The following is a 22,325-nucleotide window of genomic DNA, read 5'->3' on the forward strand; positions in this document are numbered from 1 at the left end:
TTTTATTGGAAACATGGCACCAATAGACTGGCTCAACACAGAGTTGCCATAAACCTTCCATTTGCAAAAAATGCATTATCTGCAAGGTGCAATAAAGCAAAACGCAATAAAATGACATATGCCTGTATCTATATTGATAGGAGGAACATTGCCATTTTCTTCTACATGACATAAAACTGTACTAAAAGGCACTAGTATGTGCCTTTTGGGGTGGCAGGCCTCCACTCCCATGATGTTTTAACAAAGCAAAGTAGATATACCTACAGATTCAAATTCTGACTACTGAATAACTCATTTCAAAAAGAAAATTCAGCTCAATAAAATTCAGTATCTGTCTAAAACTATTTGTCAGGGTAGTAAGTTCATGGGAGCTCCAAAGACAAAGTATTCAGTCCTATTCTATACTAAAGTAAACCTGGATTGAGATTTATAATAAAAATCACAACACAACAGTATTACTTGGTAAAGTCCTCAAAGTAGATTTTATTTATACATTTCTTCAAATGATTGTGGTATTTTAAAAAATCTCTCCCAAATTTGACGACATAGGGACAGTGGTGAGAACAAGGTATCCTTAAAGGAAACAAATATGGATTGGTGCTTTCCTTGCTCACTGAGCTAACACTCAGAAGCCAATTTATTCTATAATCCTAAAGAACCTTAAATGTGGGTTTGTTTGAATTGGCCTTCTGAGAATTGTTGAAATAAAGGAAATATTATGGAAAAGAGATTAGTTTCCAAAAATGTGCTGTCTTTGAAAATAAGTCTTCAGACATGTATGTTGGAAAAGATCTGCAAAGCTTGGTACAGTGTTAATGTGTAAAGAGAACCAATCACCTCCATGGACTTTAAAATTCAAAATTATCTATGAAATACTTTAAATGACATGGCATTACCAACATTCTTTAAAGTATTTCATTTAAAAGAAAACTGTAAGACTGTTCTCACCCTTTTGAAAAGACCTAATCCCTTTCTAAAACAAAAGTATAATTTGCAAGAGAAACAACATTACAATTCACTGGTAAATTAAGATTTCTGAAGTTGTAAGAAATGGGGCCAAAACAAGTCACGCTCAAAAAGGGATGGTTAACACAAGAAATGTGCTATGAGTAAAGTGCATGAAAGAAAGCCTGCTCAGCTAAATGAAGTAGACAAAGGTCAGAAGTCAAGGGTCATTCGCCAGAGCGGCAGCAGGCTCGAAAACCACACTGCAAATTCTGGCATCCACTGGCGGTATCAGCATGAGGACCTGTATGAAAACAGAAAAATGTGAAAGGAGGAATTTCTTAGAGATCACATAAAAATAATTTTGCTTACGAAGGAGTTACAAACATTCACTGGTTTTACTAGCAGTACTTATATGATAGAAGTAAATCTTATGATGAGTGTATAAGAAATTATTCAGACACAAAACTCAATAGCAGCTTGACTTTAATTAATATATCCTTCATGGTCCAAAAGGTAAGTGGAAGAAGGGAAAAAAATAATTTTTAGCAACAACTTATAATATAAAAATCCAAAATGGAAATGAGACAATCCACAGAAGCAAGATTGCAAAGCTAATTTATAAAAAGATTCTTATAATCTGAACATCCTCCCTAGAAATGTAATAAAGGCAAAAAAACAGCCCTAACTGTAATCGATCAGCTAAAGAAGTCAGTATTGAGCAATTACAATAAATATTATATTCAAATTTTAAAGCAAAATAAACTATATAGACATAGATTTAATATATTTGCCATATTTTTATATAGTATTTGTAGCCAAAAATATCTATATATGGTAGGGTTAGATGAAATTATTTTCCAAAATTAAATATATAATGAGTGATCAATTAAACTTTATCTAAGACATAGTAAAAATTATCATTCACTTACAAAGAATAATAAAACATTTGTGGAATAACTGTTATTTTATCCCAGTCACACTATGCTACCCAGGCACTAGATACAAGATCCATTAGGGAACATAGCTGAGAATTAGAAAATATCAAAGAAGAAGTTTCATAGCACATATTCAAATGTCAAGTACTCTGAATGAATGATATTTTCATAAAAGCAGGCAAATGTGGAAAAGACTGTTTCAACTATATTGAAGTCTTTCATTATGTCTGCACCATGAACAAATAAGGAGTAGTTAATTTGTTCTTTACATATCAACAAGAACAACCAAAATACTTGCAATTGTGATATAAGGAACAATACAAAATGAAAACTGTACATGAAATATAATTTTACTGCAGAATATATCAAATGGATTGTAACCGAAAAATCACAGTACTCTGGGGTGATATCTAGCTTAACTCAAAAACACATTTTAAATTTACTTTTTGTTTTCTAAAACAGCATTCAACTGCAAAAAAAAAAAAAAAAAAAAAAAGCAGCTAGGCTAATACTACCATAATAATTACTTCCAACTAAACACATAGAACACATTAATTTACAGAAATTTAACTTTTCCTTATATTCCCCAAATGGCACACACAAAATACAAAGGGCAAATTTCTTAAGACATACAGTCTTAGGAAAGAAACTAATAAACATTACGCAAATATGTGGAACTACGATAGCTTATGCTTTCAGTCGTATTAAATTTTTAAGTTGATATGACACCTGTGATTAGCTTAATGGGGGAGTAGATATGGGAATGAGCAATGGTATAGATGAAAGGAGACTGGCCACAGGTTTATAACTGCTGAAGCTGATGGTACATGAGGATTCGTTATATTATTCGATGTTAAATTTTTCCATAACAGGAAGTTTAAAATTATTTTAAATATAAAGTTGAATTACTAAAGCCAATTTTTACTTAATCAAAATAACAATCTTTTCTGGTCTTTAAATGAAAAGTTAAATATGTTAAATATTTAAAATTCACAAAGCAGCATTTTGTTAAAATTATTTTCCCTTAAAATAAGATACAATGTTAATCATCTTAATCACAAACTCAAGATAAAATGTTTTAGTATATATTGAATACTTAATAAAAATGCCCTGAGAAGGAACCCTATGATCTGAAATTATTCTCCCACTGCCAATCTTTAACCAAGTTTTTCCTTTGAATATAATGCCAGCTTTACCTACTGTGCACCACCCAATCCCCATTATTCCCCTTCTTAGCTTGTCTTTCCTCACCCCTTACACTGCTCACTGTTTTGTCTACCAATCACCTAGTGCCTCTCCTCAAGACACAAGCCCTGCCTCACTGCCATTCTCCTGCTCTGACCCTTAGGTCCATCACGAAATGCCAGATTCACTGGGTTTTGCCAAAATGGATCTGATTATCATTTTATCAGATTAAAATTCCATTCTAAATTTTTTTAAAGAAATAAGAAGAGACATGAAGACTCTCATACAATTTTTCCAAACTGCAACTCCCCCAAATACTTCAAAATGTCTATACCATTAAGTCCTCACTTAACATCGATAGGTTCTTAGAAACTGCGACTCTAAGCAAAATAACGTATAACAAAGGTAGTTGTTTTGTTTGCATCATTATAATGAAATGACACTATTTGAGGACTTCCTGTATGTTGTTTTCTTTCAAGTCAGTTTCCAAAAACATACCGCCAACACTGAGGACTTACTATAGTCCTATTTTTTTAAAAGGACAGAAAGATAAGGGAGAAATATTATGCTAAATTTCAACAGTAGCCTAAGAAAAATCATATGCCATGTCTGGAAGCAATGGAAGTGAAGTATGCAACTGATTTTCAAAGGATAAAGTAAAAGGGAGACTCAAAGGAGCAAACAGATCAGAAAAGCTATTCTCCTAGAGATTCAGATCTAACCTGACATGACACAGTTTTTCACCATCCTCCCCAAAAGATGTAGGGTCCACATGCTCAGTTTCCACTCTAGCTACCTGGGTCATTATGCTCTTGAAGTCTAAGGGATGGTGGCAGAGATAATGGGGGAAGAAAAATGTAGAAATAAAAGTTTTTACCCTGTATTAGGTAAAAACCACAATCCTACTGTCAGCATCTCCTTATTTATCACAAAACAAAGTTCTTGCCTATATTCATATAGTAGGCACATTTTATATGAATATAGGCAAGAACTCTGAATACATTCTAAGTTCACCAGAATTGAGTTTCAGTGAGATTCTAAGTGTACAGAGTAAAGAGAGAGAATATATTGTTTTCAAATTTGAAAGCAGAATCTGTTTAAAGAAGCCTATATGAACTTAATCAGTAACTATAGTATTAAATGACCCAAAACTACAATCCTATGATAAGGTAAATAATAGAGTAGTTACTGGTATTTGATCCCAGTAATCATGAAAGTGACAGCATCCATTTAAAGGATCTGCTGAAGGCCTGAGCCAAAACAAAAATGAAGACAAGCACTGTTTTAAACTCAGTATCACACTGTAGAAAACAGGAGACTAGCACCTTCCGAAGCATGGAAAGTATAAGCAACATTAACAATAAAATCCTTAAGTAACACAGAAGGACTGTTCAGAAAAGTGAATAAATGGACAACAGAATAAATGGACAACAGAAAAGGTGAAGGAACATTAGAAAGAAATATGACTAAGATATGATGGATTGCCAGGTAGACAGCTATGCTTTAATAGACAAAGACAATTCACAAGGTAGTTCCCTTTAAATATTTGACTTATCACCAGCAAACTCCCATCTCGATGTAGGATAGAGAACCCAAATGGTTAAGATACATAAAGCCTAAATTACATTAAAGAATAATAAAGAAAATAGAAAAAGGTAACTGAATAATCATAAAAATATTTAAATGCATGGTAAAGAATAATCTTGTAAGAAAGCATTTTTAAGTATCAGATGACAGGAAGTATAAGGTTAGCTATTATTTCTCCAGATTTTTATTAGTGAATAACTTGTTTTTACTGAGTTCTAAGTATATTACTTATGCTGTATGTCTGCACTTACCTTCACTTACCTTTAATTCCTCTTTAACTTAAATTAGAAACATAAAAGAGCACATCATCTGAGACTGTGTCACCTCCAAAACTATGAGCTAATCTATCTTAATTTATAAATTATACATACATTGAAATGCAAATCAGTAAAAAAGTTTAGTTTCTATCATTGTTCAAATGTTCTTCACAGCTCTACAATTATGCTATTGCATTTAACCCTTCTTAAGAATTTTTTTAATGTTATGGCTAAGACTTTTCAAATCTTATCAAATAAATTTAAAAGTCATAAAGAATCATTCAGAAGAATCTAGATTTGCATTTTATATCAAGACACTTTATGTACAGTGTCTTGCTCAAGGTAGTTACTGTTTGAATATGATAACTAACTTATCGTCTCCAAAATCTCTGCTAATGCTTGGAAAATAGATTATTCTGTTTTACTTATCATGTATTACTTAATGACTAATGTTTATCAATATTTACTTCTTTTATATTTAGTAACCTGATAGTTAACTATATATGTTTTCTTTTAAAAAATGTATTTTTAGTTAAATGTCACTTTCAAATATTTGAAATATAATTTGTCACCTAAATACACTTCTCCATTGCTCTAATACCACGTATTAAAACACACTACTTTCAGAAACAATAAAAATAGTAACAAGGATGCCCCTGAGCATTCACTAGATATCTACTGTACAAGCTGAGCTGTTTTGAAAGATACTGGAACAAGTGTCATCTTGCAAACAACTTCTTTCTAACACTTTCTAGGTTGTCCACATATCCTTTTAAGGAAAAGACTATAGGAGAGCATTGCTTTAAGAACAACTTATGTGGAACTCAGATACAAGTTATATAACAAGTCACCCTGTAAATTTTAAAGGCTTTCCATTCCCCCAAATCATGCTTCAATAAGCCATAAAAGGAGAGTTAATATTGGATTATACAAACACTGAAATTTCCTTTCAAATCTTTCAAAGTCAGATATCTTCATTACAATTCATTTATTTTAAAAAATCAATCATTTATCCAAAAAAACTTTCACATTCAACAAAAGGAATATAATAGCTCCTCTGAAACTATATATTCAAAACAAGTTTAGAGGAAATGCATAAGGACAAAGTGCAAAAGACTTTAAGTATTTCATTTTATCCCATCATCTAAATTATTTCAAAGTTTAAAAACATACAAACATAAAACAAGTAAGCATAAAAACAAACTGAAACCCAGTCCCCTCCCTCTACCCAATAACATCTCTGAATCCAAAAATAAATATAATGAATTCGATAGTGAGATTTATTCCAAAGCATAACCCATGCTGAAATCAATATGAAAAATTCAAGTGCAACATACAAATAAAATTTTTTCTGATAAAAAAACAATTGCTTATTACTCTTGATAATATGTCCTATAAGCCTTAGGAAGTATAGCACTAAACCTACAATGAAATAACTTTATGTTAACAAAACAAAACTCCCTTCTCAAATCCACAGCATCCACAAAAGTAACAGCTTCACTGCATCAATCACACTTTGTTTTCATAGGCTTAGCATGTTGCAACTACGATGACATTCACTTTCACCAACTACGATGACATTCACTTTGGCCATTCCTTGATTATACACACAAGGCAACAGAAAACAAAGAAATGTCCAACTTAGTGTTGATATATCAAGAACATGGGAGGTCATCTCCTGCATAACAATGTGATTGCTGAAATAAGACAGCTACAATCTCCAGTTTCCTCTTATATATTTTAAGGAAAGTCTAATCTCGAGAAATAGCAGTTTTCTCCACTTTCTGGTATGTCATTACTCCCTCTGGTCTTCCTGACTCCTGTCAATTGTTCTGCCTGAGAAAAATTTTGTTGATTTTCCTGTCATCTTAAGGTGAATTGGGCACTCAAAGACAATAGGGCACAGTATAAAAAGACAGGTACATAGTAGTCTGAGCCATCTAAAATTGCCTCCAGTTATAAATACAGGAGGTTGATTTGCTTACTAATAACAGAAGAGCAGCTTTTTATGCTTCTGGGAAATTCAGTCTCTACCAGTGACTATCAAATGTGCAAAAAGGCACTGAACATACTTTGAAAAAGCATGTTCAATAAGCCCACTGTAGGGTAGAATATGTTTAAAAGAACAAAATCAAGAAATATTTCCTGTGATTTTTGAAAGTAGGTTCAGGAATCAATTTCCAAAATACTATAGGAATTCTAGTCATGTCTAAAGCATCTCAGCCTCTTCTCAATACTACATACTATCCTCTCCCCTCAATCTTCGCTAGGAGTTGACATCAGATCCAGAAACTCTGGAAGTCCACATTACCAAAGTCCTCATTTTTCTACATTTGATAAAGCTGTCTTATAAGAAATATGTGTCTATTATCCCTAAGAAATCAGTGTATCTAGAACATAAATAGTTCTAAATTTTTAATGAATGCTATAAAACTCTAGAGGAATACCTAAAACTTTTAACAAGAATTTTAATATTTCTATTAACTTACCATTCTTGATTACACTATTACATGCCTCAAAAATCTGACACAATGGATATTTAGAATATACATCTGCAAGAAAAACTTACCTTTCAAGATGTTAATTAATGGAAATGTAATTTTAAAATTTTATCAAATTTAACTAAATCTGAAAGTAAGACAGTCTGGTAATCAGAAATCTAGAAAACTAAATGGAAAAATTATTAGAACTGCTAAAAAAAAATTTTAATTAATTTCTTCAAAATTATCGCACTGTTAAAAGGCATTACCGTTAATGTTGTCACAGTAGTAAAAGTATTCATCATTCAGAGAAGGACATGCTGAAACCAAATCCTGCAGGCCTGCACCAGTTATAGTAAGACAACCAGAGAGATTAAGGTGCTCCAAATAAGGCAGCCCTCCTCCCAGAGTCAAAACCCTGTAAGAAAAATAATTTGACAATTAGAAGATAGTAATCTATAAAAACATTTGTATTCCTATGGTCCACTGAACCACTATTTTACATACTTTTCAATATGGTAATGAGAAAATTTAAGAATTTCTGTAAAACACTGATAACTAACCTCATCCTTAGGCAGAAATACATTTAACTCAGAAAATGTTCAACATTTTTCCTAACAACATTCAGTAAAGAAATCTATAAAACTGTTCTTTATAAGAACATCATGGTAACTCAATTCTTAGAGGAAGTACTGAACCCTGGAGGTGTAATGTTCATTCTCCTACCCAACTGTATTAGTAAGTAAAAATTATCAAGAAAATTACTGAAGCTTAAAACCTAATGAGCAGTTGGGCAGTTTCTAAAAAAAAATTATAGATACACCTAGCATATGACCCAGCAATTCCTGTCCTAGGTATATACCCAAGAGAATTAAACCATGTTTACACAAAAACTTGCATATGAATGTTCATAGCAGCATTATTCATAACAGAAAGTAGAAACAACTCAAATGTCCATTAATTAATAAATGGATAAATAAAATGTGGTAAATCCATACAATTAAATATTCTGCAGCCAACAAAGTACTGACACATAGTATAACATGCATAAACCTTGAACACATAAACCTAATTTTAAAAAGCCAGATACTAAAGGCCACATATTGAATGATTCCATTAACATTATCATTCCAGAAGAGGTAAATCCACAGAGACACAAAGTCGATTCATGGTTATCAGAGGCTGGGGAAAGGGGGAGTGAGAAGTGACTGCTAATAAGTATGGGGTTCTTTTTGGGATGATGAAAATGTTTTGAATTAGTCTGTGGTGGATGGTTGAACAATCCTGTAAATATACTAAAAATCACTGAATTAATCGTATACTTTTAAAAAGCAGTAAATTTTATGGTATGTTAATTACATTTCAATAAAAAATAAAACCTAATGGCATACCCTAGAAGAATAAAAGCAGTATTTACATAAATAGGATAAAATTAAAAGGTGGCTTCTTGTATTTGGATGTTTAGATCTCTAGGAAAGCCAGAGAAGTTTTCCTTGATTATTCCCTCAAATAATATGTTTTCCAAACTTTTAGAATTCTCTTCTTCCTTGGGAACACCAATTATTCTTAGGTTTGGTCATTTAACATAATCTCAAACTTCTTGGAGGCTTTGTTCATTTTATTTATTTTTTTATTCTTTTTTCTTTGTTGGGTTGGGTTAATTTGAAAGCCTTGTCTTCAAGCTCTGAAGTTCTTTCTTTTATTTGTTCAATTCTATTGTCGAGACTTTCCAGTGTATTTTGCATTTCTCTAAGTGTGTCCTTCATTTCCAGAAGTTGAGATTGTTTTTTATTTAAGCTATAAATTTCTCTGGAGATTTTCCCGTCCATATCTTGTAACTTTTGTTTTTTTTCTATTTCTTAAGTTTGTATTCACCTCTCTCTGGTGCCTCTTTGAGTAGCTTAGTAAATGACCTTCTGATTTCCTCTTTCCGACAATTCAGAGATTTCTTCTTCATTTGGATCCACTGTTGGTGAGCTAGTGTGTTCCTCTGGGGGTGTTAAACAACCTTGTTTTGTCATATAACCAGAATTGTTTTTCTAGTTCCTTCTCATTGGGGTAGACTATGTCAGAGGGAAGATCTAGCTCAAGGGCTGTTATTCAGATTCTCTTGTCCTACAAGAGTGCTCCCTTGATGTGGTGCTCTCCCCACTTCCCCTAGGGATGGGGCTTCCTGAGAGCCAAACTGACATAATTGTTATTTCTTTTCTGGGTCTAGCCACCCCGCAGAGCTGCTGGACTCCAGGCTGGTACTGGGGAATGTCTGTGATGAGTCTTGTGATGTGATCTGTCTTCAGGTCTCTCAGCCATGGGTACCAGCACCTGCTCCAGTGGAGATAGGAGGGGAGTGAAGTGGACTCTGTGAGGGTCCTTGTTTGTGGTTTTCTTTAGTGTGTTGGTTGGCCTCCAGCCAGGAGGTGCCGCTTTCAAGAAAGCATCAGCTGCAGTAGTATAGGGAGGGTACAAGTTTGCCCTGGTATCCCCTGGATAAGTATTCAGGTTTCTCAGGCAGTGGGCAGAGTCATAGAGCTCCCAAGAGATTATGTCCTTGGTCTTTGGCTACCAGGGTGGGTAAAGACCATTAGGTGAGGGCAGGGTTATGCACATCTGAGCTCAGACTGTCCTTGGGCAGGGCTTGCTGCGGCTGCTGTGGGGGATTAAGGTATGGTTCCCAGGCCAGTGGAGTTATGTTCCCAGGAGTACGGGTGGAGTTATGTTCCCAGGGGTATTACAGCTGCCTTTGCTCTGTCATACAGGTCACCCGGGAAGTGGGGGAAAGCTGGCAGTGACAGGCCTCACCCAGTTCCCACACAGCCCAAAAGGCAGGTCTCACTCCCAGCACGCACCCCCTACAGCACCATGCCCCCTCAACCAGGCAGCTGGTGAGCAGCGCTAAGATCTTGCCTAGACTACAAGCCTCCCCACTGAGAAAGCAAGCAGGGCTTTCGAGTTTCATGCCTCCCTGTCTGCCATGGCTTCTGTGCTCGTATCTGAACTCCCCTTTCATCCCTTCCCTCAGATTCTGTCCAGGAAACTTCCCATTCAACTGAAACTGTTACAACAAAGTTCAGCTGGAAGTTTCCTTCTCCCTGTGGTCTTTCCCCAATTCAAGTGACAGCCCTCCCCAAGGACCTCTGCAAGAAAAAGTCAGAAATGACTTCCCAGGGGACCAAGAATGCCCACAGGGATCTCCCCACTGCTTCCTCTACCCCTGTATTTTGCCCGGCTCTCTAAATTCATCTCAGCTCTAGATAAGCTCAAATCCTTCTCCCGTTATCTGAACCTTCAGGTTCCCAAGTGAGGATGTTGTGTTCAGAGGCAGACATTTCCATCACACTTTGGGCACTCAGTTTTTCAGCTGTCTCACAGAGCCTGCAGTGGCAAGCTGCCTCTTTCCCAGGATGGCTATTGTTAAAAAGTCAAAAAACAACAGATGCTGGCGAGGTTGTGGAGAAAACGGAATGTTTTTACACTGTTGGGAGTGTAAATTAGTTCAACCATTGTGGAGGACAGTATAGCAATTTCTCAAAGACCTAGAAGCAGAAATACCATTCAACCCAGCAATCCCATTACTAGGTATATAACCAAAGAAATATAAATCATTCTATTATAAAGACATATGCATGCATATTTTTATTTCAGCACTATTCACAATAGCAAAGACATGGACTCAACCTAAATACTCATCAGTCATAGAATGGATAAAGAAAATGTGGTACAAGGCCAGGCACAGTGGCTCATGCCTGTAATCCCAGCACTTTGGTAGGCCAAGGCAGGTGGACTGCCTGAGCTCAGGAGTTCTGGACCAGACTGGGCAACATGGTGAAACCCCATCTCTACTAAAAATACAAAAAAAAAAGTTAGCCAGGCATGGTGGCGTGAGCCTGTAGTCCCAGCTACCCTGGAGGCTGAGACAGGAGAATCACCTGAACCCGTGAGGTGGAGGTTGCAGTGAGCCAAGATTGCACCACTGTACTCCAGCCTGGGCAACAGAGTGAGACTCCATGTCTCAAAAAAAAAAAAAAAGAAAGAAAATGTGGTACATACACACCATGAAATAGTATGCAGCCATAAAAAGGAACAAGATCATGTACTTTCCAGGGACATGGATGGAGCTGGAACTAACAAACCAGCAAATTGGTAAACCATCCTTAGCAAACTAACACAGGAACAGAAAACCTTAAATACCACATGTTCTCACTTATAAGTGGCAGCTAAACGATCAGAACACATGGACACATGGAAGGAAACAACACATACTGGAGCCTGTCAAACGGCAGTGGGTGGGAGGAAGGAGAGGATCAGGAAGAATAGCTAGTAAATGCTGGGATTAATACGTGATTGGTGAGATGCTCTGTGCAGCAAACCACCATGGCATACGTTTACCTACGTAACAAACCTGCACATCTCGCACAGGTACCCCTGAACTTAAAAGTTGGAAGTTAAAAGAAAAAAAAAGGAATTAGAAAAGGAAACATGGACTAAATCCAAAGTAACAGGAGGGGAAACAATAAAGATGACAGCAAAAATTTTTTAAATGACAAATACAAAAATAATGAAGAAAAACAAAACCAGAAGTTTGTTCTCTGAGAATTTCAATAAAATTGGCAAACCTTTAGCTAGATTAAGAAAAAAAGAGAAGACACAAATTACCAAAGTCAGAAATGAAACAAAGGATATTACCACTAATTTTATAGAAATAAAGATCACAAGAAGCCAGCATGGTGGTGCATGCCTGTATTCCCAACTACACTTTAAGAGGCTGAGGTGGGAGGACTGCTTATACCTAGGAGTCTGAAGGCAGCCTGGGCAACACAATGACACTAAATATAATAATGATGAAAATAATTAAAAGATGAGACTCTCATAATCCAGAAACTCAAGAAATACCCAAACTGATCAAGAAGAAACAGAAAATCTGAATTGACTTATAAGAAGATGAATCAAAACCCTCTCAACAAAGAGACCAAAACAAAATAGTTTCACTGATAAATTTTACTAAACATTTAAAAAAGAATTAACATTGGCTGGGCGCAGTGGCTCATGCCTGTAATTCCAGCACTTTGGGAGGCCAAGGCAGGTGGATCACCTAAAGGTCAGGAGTTCAAGACCAGCCTAGCCAACATGGTGAAACCCCATCTCTACTAAAAATACAAAAATTAGCTGGACGCAGTGGCACATGCCTGTAATCCCAGCTACTTGGGAGGCTGAGGCAAGAAAATCGCTAGAGCCCAGGAGGCAGAGGTTGCAGTTGAGCCAAGATTGTGCCATTGCACTCTGGACAACAGAGCAAGACTCCGTCTCAAAAAAAAGAATTAACATCAACCTTTCTCAAGCTCTGCCAAAAGAGGGCTGGGTGTGGTGGCTCATGCCTATAATCCCAACACTTTGGGAAGCAAAGGCAGGTGGACTGCTTGAGCCCAGGAGTTTGAGACCAGCCTAAGCAACATGGTGAAACGCCATCACTACCAAAAATACAAAAATTACCTGGGCATGGTAGCACACGCCTGTGGTCCTAGCTACTTGTAGTGGTGGGGGAGGGGGGTGCTGAGGTAAGAGGATCACTGGGAAATTGAGGCTGCAGTGAGCCATAATAGCACCACTGCATTCCCACCTAGGTGACAGAGTGAGACCGTGTCTCAAAAAAAAAAAAACTCTTTCCAAACATGGACAAGAAGGACTTCCAACTCATTCTATGAAACCAGTATTATCAAAGCCAAAGACACAACAAGAAAATTACAGGCCAATGTCCCTTATGAATACAGATGCAAAATTTTTCAGCTAATACCAGTAAACTGAGTTCAGTAGCATATTAAAAGGACTACACACCCTGACCAAGTGGGTTTCTATCAACTTTCAGTATACGAAAATCAACCAACAAATCACACATTAATAAAGGAAAAAAATGATCATCTCTACTGACTGAGAAAAAAACATGTGACGAAACCCAATATTCTTTAAACTAGAAATAGAAGGGAACTTCTTCAACTTGATAAAGGTCATATATATGAAAAACTCACAGCCAACATCATATTCAGTGGTGAAAGATACAAGCTTTTCCCTTAAGATTAGGAACAAGGTAAAAATGTATACTATTATCACTTCTAATTATCACAGTACTAGAAGTTTTAGCCAGAGCAATTAGACAAGAAAAAGAAATAAATGACATCCAAATTGAAAAGGAATGTCAAGGTGGCACATGCCTGTAATCCCAGCTAGTCAGCAGGCTTAGGTGGGAGGATCCTTTGAGCCCGGGAGTTTGAGTTAAGCCTCAGTAACAAGTAAGACCCAGTTCCCCCCACCCCCCCCAAAAAAGAAAAAGGAGTAAGTAAAATTATCTCTATTTACAGATGATAAGATCCTCTATACAGAAAACCCTAAAACCTGTTAGAACTAAATAAACTCAACAGGCCAAGTACACATGCCAATAGTCCCAGCTACTCGAGTGGCTGAGGCAAGAGGATCACCTGAGCCTAGGAGTCTGAGGCTGCAGTGAGCTATGATCACGTCACTGCACTCCAGCTTGGACAACAGAGCAAGACCCTGTCTCAAAAAAGAACAAAAAGAAAATTCAGAAGGATAAAGAGAGGACACACACAACACTCAGTTGCATTTCTATACATCAACAATTAACAATCTGAAAAATAAATTTTAAAAAATCCCATTTAGAATAGCATCAAAGAAAATAAAATATTAAGAAATTAACCACAGAGGTAAAGGACTTGGATACCGAAAACTACAAAAGACTACTGAAAGAAATTAAAGAAGATCTAAACAAATGGAAAGATATCCCACATTCATGGGTTAAAAGACTTAATACTGTTGTCAATTTTACCCAAAGGGATCTACACATTTAATGAAATCCCTATCAAAATCTCAATGGCATTCTTTGCAGAAATAGAAAAAACCTACCCTAAAATTCTGATGGAATCTCAAGGAACCCCAGATACTAAATAACCTTGAAAAGGAAAAACAAAGTTGGAAAACTCACGCTTCTTGATTTCAAAACTTACAACAAAGCTACAATAATCAAAAGTGTTGCCACTTCTGTTTTACATAACACTGGAAATTCTAGTCAGAATAATTAGACAAGAAAAATAAAAGGTCTATTGTTGGGAGTAAGCCCCCCAAAATCTGGCCATAAACCGGCCCCAAAACTGGCCATGAACAAAATCTCTGCAGCACTGTGACATGTTCATGATGGCCATAACGCCCAAGCTGGAAGGTTGGGGGTTTACAGAAATGAGGGCAAGGAACACCTGGCCTGCCCAGGGTGGAAAACCACTTAAAGGCATTCTTAAGCCACAAACAAAAGCATAAAAACGATTTATGCCTTAAGGGCATGTTCCTGCTGCAGTTAACTAGCCCAATCTATTTCTTTAATTCGGCCCATCCCTTCCTTTCCCATAAGGGATACTTTTAGTTAATCTAATATCTATAGAAACAATGCTAATGACTGGCTTGTTGTTAATAAATACGTGGGTAAATGTCTGTTCAGGGATCTCAGCTCTGAAGGCTGTGAGACCCCTGATTTCCCACTTCACACCTCTATATTTCTGTGTGTGTGTCTTTAATTCCTCTAGCGTCGCTGGGTTAGGGTCTCCCCGACCAAGCTGGTCTCAGCAGTCCGTTTTGGAAAATGAGAAATTAAATTATCTGTCTGTAGATGGCATGATCTTATACATAGAAAACCCTAACGAATTCACAAAAAAATGGTTAGAACTAATAAATTTAGCTGAATAGTAGGATACAAAATCAACATGCAAAACTCAGTTATATTTCGATATACTAGCAATGAACAATTTGAAAAGTTTAAGAAATAAAATTGTATTTATAATAGCATCAAAATGTATAATATTTAAGAATAAATTTAACCAAGGACTTGTACACTGAATTAAGCAAGAAATGGAAACAAGAATTCAAATAAATATTTACATGCCAACATTCATAGCAGCATTATTCACAATAGCCAAAAGGTGGAAACAACCTCAGTGTTCATCAACAGATGAATGGATAAACAAAATGTAGTATATAAAAAGGAATGACGTTCTGATACATGCTAGGATGTGAATAAACCTTGAAACACACCAAGTGAAATAAGCGAGACACAAAAGGACAAGTAATATATGATTCCACTTATATGAGGGGCCCAAAGAAAGTTAAAAATTTAGATAAGAGGCTATTTTTAATTAACAGCCAAGATTTATTTTCATTCCTATGAAAGCCAGAAAATAATGTATTAAGACCACAAATGGCCCTATCTGTTCCCTATGGTTTCAATCTAATTAAAACCTTATCAACTTAACATTCTCCAGTCAATGCTCCTTTTTTTGAGACAGGGTCTGGCTTTGTCACCCTGGCTGGAGTGCAATAGTGCCATCTCAGCTCACTGCAACCTCTACCTCCAGGGCTCAAGTCACCCTCCCACCTCAGCCTCCTGAGTAGCTGGAACTACAGGTGCATGCCACCATGCCTAACTAATTTTTGTTTTTCTTTTGGGTAAAGATGTAATTTTGCCATGTTGCCCGGGCTGGTCTTGAACTCCTGGGCTCAAGTGATCCTCCTGCGTTGGCCTCCCAAAGTGCTGGGATTACAGGTGTAAGCCATCACACCCAGCCTCAATGCTCTTTTAACAAGCTCCATATTACCAACTTGTCAAAACTCATGCTACTCATCCTGAATAAACATAATGACTAAAGCAGGATACACTGAATGCTCCCAACTGGTATACCTGAACATTTCTATTCCTATAAATTAAGTTGTATGTTTACATGAGTTGCATTTTTTCCTCAAACCTACTGACACAAGTTGTACTATTGTAAGTGGTTGACTGAAACACTTTTTAAATTGATACAATGAATGCAAAAAGAGTTGCTTCTAAAAATTAAATTTTTGTTTTCTATTTCCTTAGTCTCTCAGGAAATGTACACAGAATGCCCTAATTTTATCTCTCTCTCTACTCAAATGATGCCTGTTTCTTTTCAAAGAAGCCTTTCCTGGTTCATTCAATATGAAGTGGCATTCTCTGTATTCTTAAGTAAAGTACCCATACTTTACTTTTCTTCAGAACATTCAGTCTGATACTATGTTTTCTGTCTATTTCTACCATTAGATTATAAACTGCATGAAGGCAGAGAATTGTCTTAGTTACTCTAGACCTCTAGCAATTAGAACAGTGCAAGAAATACAGTAGGTGCTCAATAAAAATTTAAATGTTTAGAAAGAATCCTTCAAGATAAGGTTTAATTAAAATGAGGGAATCTGCACTCAGACAAGACTTTTTCAATTAGCCACAGATAAGACAGATCCTATGTGTTCCCTTGTTCCCAAAATGAATTTTTCCTTCAATTCAAACGCAAACTTTTTTTTCAAGAATACCTCACATGCAAGCTCTTCACTACTACTCAGGAAAACCCTAAAGAAGAAGTGCAATTTATTTCCAATCCCAACAACAGTAAATTATCCACTTTGTTCTAAGGTTGATAATATCAGAATTTGTTAATAAAGTGCCAAAAATCATACCCTAAAACAACAACTAAAAACCTTTTCTCTGCTTTTCTTCAAATTTCTCTTAAGAAATTAACTCTCTGCCTTTTCAGGAAGTGGGGAGAGAAACTCTTTGGTACTCAAATAAAACGTTACAATTCTGCTTTTAAATAAAATGTGCTCCCTTCTAGTTTTTTCCAAAACCTTATACTAGAAGAGTTTCTAAATACTTTGAAAGCAAAAAAAAAAAAACAAAATTTTGATTCATCAAAATTTTGACTGCTCTTGAAATCAATTTTTAATTATATAAAATTTTAGTAAGTTCTGGGTTATTTTTTAAAACAGCCTAAAAAACTAAAAGATAAGAAAACTGCCACATGGTCAGAAGTCATTGCAGCTCTGAAAGGTCACATGTATTACTTCATTCTTTGAAAAAAACACAAAAACTGGTCATACTGAAAATGCAAACTGAATAGAGCCATAAATAAATTTCAATAAGTATGACGGTAATGAAAAAAATGACAATGAAAAATGAATTACGAGGTTTTAAATTGAACTAAAAATAGCGTTTACTTTCTAAAATCAAGTTGCATTCAAAAACAAAATCATATTACAGTTAGGAATACACACATGTAGTAAAACTTTTTTAAAGAATAAAACTCAGAATAAAGTTATCTTTGCTTATGTTTTTAAACTATAACATATGCCCTTGGATTTGAGAAAACAGAAAATTAATGAAATGATTCACAGCAGCCAAACCACTGTTATACCAGTTACCTCGGGGAAAACACTTTTGGTTACTGTATATGACTGTCAACGAAAATATTTTACAATAATTTTTTTTTTTTTTTTTTGAGACAGAATTTCGCTCTGTCGCCCAGGCTGGAGTGCAGTGGCATGATCTCGGCTCACTGCAAGCTCCGACTCCTGGGTTCACACCATTCTCCTGCCTCAGCCTCCCAAGTAGCTGGGACTACAGGCGCCCACCACCGTGCCCGGCTAATTTTTTTTTGTATTTTTAGTAGAGACGGGGGTTTCACCGTGTTAGCCAGGATGGTCTCAATCTCCTGACCTCGTGATCCACCTGCCTCGGCCTCCCAAAGTGCTGGGATTACAGACGTGAGCCACCGCACCCGGCCTATAATAATTTCATATTAAGTACCTTTTATAATGGTAGGGAGTATTAAGTTTTATGCTGGAAGAATTCTTCATTATAAAATATCTGACATCCCATTATCAAAGAAAAACATGTATCCAATTTCCAAAGGCTCATGTCAAAGATAATTGATTACTGCACATCAGTTTCCACTTATTGAAAATCTATTGTGTATCATTGTTAGATGCCTTATATATATTCCTCTTACATAAGCCTCAAAGTATAAGGTGAAGTATTTTGCACGAAGCCAGTTATACAGAAAAAAGCAAGATTAATCTACATCAAGTCTGCCATGCTTCCAAGTCAGTGCACCATGGTATTTTCTCCAACAGTGCATAAGAGTACTCGTAACCTAAAAAATCTTGAAGTGGGTCCTATAAAACATACAGAAACTAGCTGCTGAAAAGAGCTACCTGTCTGGGCTGATACATGTGTCACCTTCGGCCCTTCTTTCCTCTAGGAGGTAAAAAAAAAAAAAAAAAAAAAAAAGTCGGTTTAATCTGCTGAAGATTATGCTTATAAAAAAAAAACAGAAAAGAAAATGTAGAACTTCTTCCACATGTTCTCTTTATGACTTAAAAAAGCAACAGAAGGTAAGCTGATCATGATCAAAGACCAAATTTCTAAACTCTAGCTACATATAAAACTCTAGCTCAGCTTTGGCTTTTGTAAACACTTGACAGCCGTGTAGTCGGACTAAATGACTTCCATGGACAGCCTACATTTTCCAAAACCCTCAATATAAAACTATAACATACAGAAATAATACACAGCAACAGAATATGCATATTTTCTTGTTACATGTTCTTGAGAGTAAAAATTATACCTTATTCATCCACTAAAGTACCTTAAAATATGTGATGTAGCCATTTACTAAGCATTTATTAAACTTTCAAATTTATGTTCTTCCATACATCACGATGGATTTGAACTGACAGAAATGAAACTTCATACTGATAACAGAAGTTACACTGCTCCAACACTCTGAAGTAGGGCAGATCTTGGTTAACTCTTTTTGCTTAAGTAAATCAACTGAAAAGAATGACTTAGATCAAAATTTTTATATTCCATTTGGAAATGAGAACACACCTATTTCTTAATATTCTGGAACTGATAACTCACCTGAGACCATGGTCTGTGATCTGATAACATCCAGATAAACTGAGAAACAGAAGTACACGTCCAGTCTCTTGATCAGATTTTTCACTCCCAAAGTAAATTAAGTCTTTTCCCCTAGGCAATCTAGTCCTTGATGCTTTTCTACACATTGCAGAAGATTCTGGGAGTGCTGACATAGTTCTTAAAGCTGTTCCTGTACAACAAAATGAGTGACCACAATACGCAAAGGCTGGAGAAGCACAATGCTGCTGCCAACAGACACTAGTCCTTAGTCCAACAATGTCCTTACTAAAACAACCAGAGGTGGAACAACTAAAGTTGGATGCTGTTTCCATTACACAAAGACTTTCAACATTTCTATGTCTCCATTCCACAGCATCTTCAATATCAGCCAAATCCTCAGCATCTAACATCCACACATAAGGAGAAGTGAAATTCTCAGAAGAAACAGGCTTAGTCCAGGGGTGTTCGTTATCTATTTCTTCTCCAATGCCCTTGTTAGTTAAATCGTGCAAACAAGCATACTGCTTGGTGGGCTGCATGGTAATGTCTTTATTTTTCCATGTAGTTGAAGTAATTTTGCTTGTAGATGTTTTCAAAAAGCCACTTTGATAGGATGTCAGAATTCCAAGAGCTCTGGAAATCTTCTCTAGGGCCACATCTGTGATTTTCTCACAACCAGACAGATCAAGATGCCGAAGACTCTGGCAGCAACCAAGCCAAGACCAACTATAATTGAAACACAAGACTATTAATGAATATTGTTAAATTTTTCAAAAGCATTTGACTATATGTATGTAGATGAAAACCAGAAGAAAGATTTTACATCTAATATAATCACTTAAGTATTTACTGAATTATCTATTGTTAAGTACTATTCTTGATGCTAGGGATACAAAAACTCAATGAGAGTAATTAGGAAGTCAAAGTATTCCTAACCTAACAGAAGGGCAGGATGTGAAAGGGGTAAAGATTGGAAGACTTAAATTTATATCCTAAAAGTAATCAGCAGAAGTAAGGCTGCAAACACATGAAAGAAAGAGAAGAATAACTAATGGTTAATGAGGAAGATCCGTAAGAAATAAGCTCTAGGAAGCTTTAGCCCGAGAAGAGTATACCTCTTCCTCTGCAGCAGGAAAAAAGGTGCTGATATAAATGGTTGGGTGGGAAAGAGGGAGTGAGCAATAATACAGAGAATTGGTGGTCAAGGAGATATATTCTGGGAAGAAGGTGGCTTGAAGAAAGTTATACTATACTATTTCAGAGTAACTGTGAAGAATCTAAGAGGGAGCTTTGCCAAATGGCACTTAGAGCCCAACTAAAACTAAAACTTCTTAAAAACATATAATACCAATCTATATGGTTGCACAGCAGGGCTCAAGGGCCTAGACAAAATATAGGACTACAGAGATTGCAAGGTAATAAAGATGGGATTTTTGGATCAGCTGGGACCTATGAATAAGAAGTGAAGAACTGGAGGGTGCTATCGAATTATACTCAGACATGACTGAGATTTGATAGTAAAAAGTAATAGTATGATTAAACTGCAATTACATAAATGAAACCTTATAAAATAGTTTTTCATTATATTTAAACTGTTTAACATAACTAACCTGTCAAATGCAGAATCTGAAATGTCAGTCTGGGTAAGATCCAGATGCTCCAGGTTAGGACAAAGCTCTAAAATCTGCCTAACCTAAAAGGGAAAAAATTGTCATTGTGAAGATCTGCAGAACTTCAGTTAGCTAAGTAACAAATGACTATTAGTAAACATAATCTAGTTCACAAAGTTTGTGAATATAAAAAAAATCACCTGAATACTTGAATAAAGTATAATAAAATATTCTGGGCTCAAATCCCTGAGAATCTTTTTTTTTTTTTTTTTTTTGAGACGGAGTCTCGCTCTGTCACCCAGGCTGGAGGGCAGTTGGCAGGATCTTGGCTCACTGCAACCTCTGCTTTCCGGGTTCAAGTGAGTCTTCTGCCTCAGCCTCCTGAGTAGCTGAGACTACAGGCACATGCCACTACACCTGGCTAATTTTTGCATTTTTAGTAGAGATGGGGTTTCACCATATTGGCCAGGCTGGTCTTGAACTCCTGACCTCGTGATCCGCCCACCTCGGTCTCCCAAAGTGCTGGGATTACAGGCATGAGCCACCGCACCCGCCCAAGAATCTGTTTTGGCAGTTATGAGACTAAACCAGGAAATTTACATTTTTAAGGAACACTCAAGATTCTGATGTAGGAAGTCGTAAGTTCCACTTTTATAAAACAGTGATTTCATCTCATTTGCCCATCTTACCATGCCTTACATATTATTTTAAAAATCACATAAAACTGGGCTTTATCACTTAACATCTGTGAAACTGAATAAAATGTTTAACCTCTTCTAGTCAGTTTCCTCATCTATAACACACAGGTAATGATAATTATGCTACGAAGATTGTTGTGAGAACTGCAATGAAATAATAAGTAACCTAGCAGTGTATGCCTACCCATAGGAAGGCACTCAATAATCATTTTTGGGTTTGTTTCCCCTTAATTAAACTCAGGAATAAGGAAACCAAAGTCTTATCATGCTATTTTTCTTAATACCCAAACTAGTGTTAATTTAAACATACCATTTTGCTGGAAACTGCAGAGCTGTATGCTAATACTAAGGTTTTTACAGAAGTACCAACATATGGTAGAACGTTATGAATTAAGCCATGGAGTAAACGTTTTTCCATTTGTGCAATGCTGATAGCAATTGATTCCTCCGCAGACTCTTCTGTAAAATGAATTCAAAAGTCTAAGAACTTAAGCTACTCAAGGGCTCACCAAATTGTTAAATATGACATACTTTGTGCTATCCTTATACTTTCTTATGTAAACCATCCCATTTTTAGGCAATGAAAAAGTTTCAGAAAAAAATGTGAAAACTGAAAAGAACAGTATAAGTTTTCAAGAGAAAAGAAAACACGATATCAAAAGAAAAATGATCCATAGTAAAATGTACTATCATTGATTCCACATAACTAAAAAGGGCACAAAGCTAGAAAAGACTTGAAACTCAACTAAATTAGCCTGATCATAATGAATCAAGCAAAGGAAGGTACTTTAGAATTTCTAACTAGCTAAAAATGAGCATGGCTTTTGGTTTTACTTAATAACTTCTGTAAAGCTTGGATGT

At 36.0% G+C, this 22,325-nt stretch overlaps 1 protein-coding gene across 3 annotated transcripts in view; it reads right to left on the reverse strand.

Annotated features, from left to right (window-relative positions):
• Window positions 1–455: 455 nt before the first annotated feature.
• The window catches only part of FBXL5 (F-box and leucine rich repeat protein 5), a 49,920-nt gene continuing 28,050 nt past the window's right edge, over window positions 456–22,325 (reverse strand). For all 3 annotated transcript variants that reach the window (XM_055246507.2, XM_055246509.2, XM_055246508.2), the window contains exons 7-11: window positions 21,775–21,923; window positions 20,767–20,849; window positions 19,157–19,882; window positions 7,662–7,810; window positions 456–1,249 (exon numbers count right to left, since the gene is read on the reverse strand). In XM_055246507.2, the coding sequence (XP_055102482.1) occupies window positions 1,173–1,249; window positions 7,662–7,810; window positions 19,157–19,882; window positions 20,767–20,849; window positions 21,775–21,923 (1,184 nt within the window). In that variant the 3' untranslated portion in view covers window positions 456–1,172. The remainder of the gene's footprint in view (window positions 1,250–7,661; window positions 7,811–19,156; window positions 19,883–20,766; window positions 20,850–21,774; window positions 21,924–22,325) is intronic.

This window comes from Symphalangus syndactylus, chromosome 16 (genome assembly GCF_028878055.3).
Source record: "Symphalangus syndactylus isolate Jambi chromosome 16, NHGRI_mSymSyn1-v2.1_pri, whole genome shotgun sequence".
In the NCBI taxonomy this organism is placed as follows: domain Eukaryota; kingdom Metazoa; phylum Chordata; class Mammalia; order Primates; family Hylobatidae; genus Symphalangus; species Symphalangus syndactylus.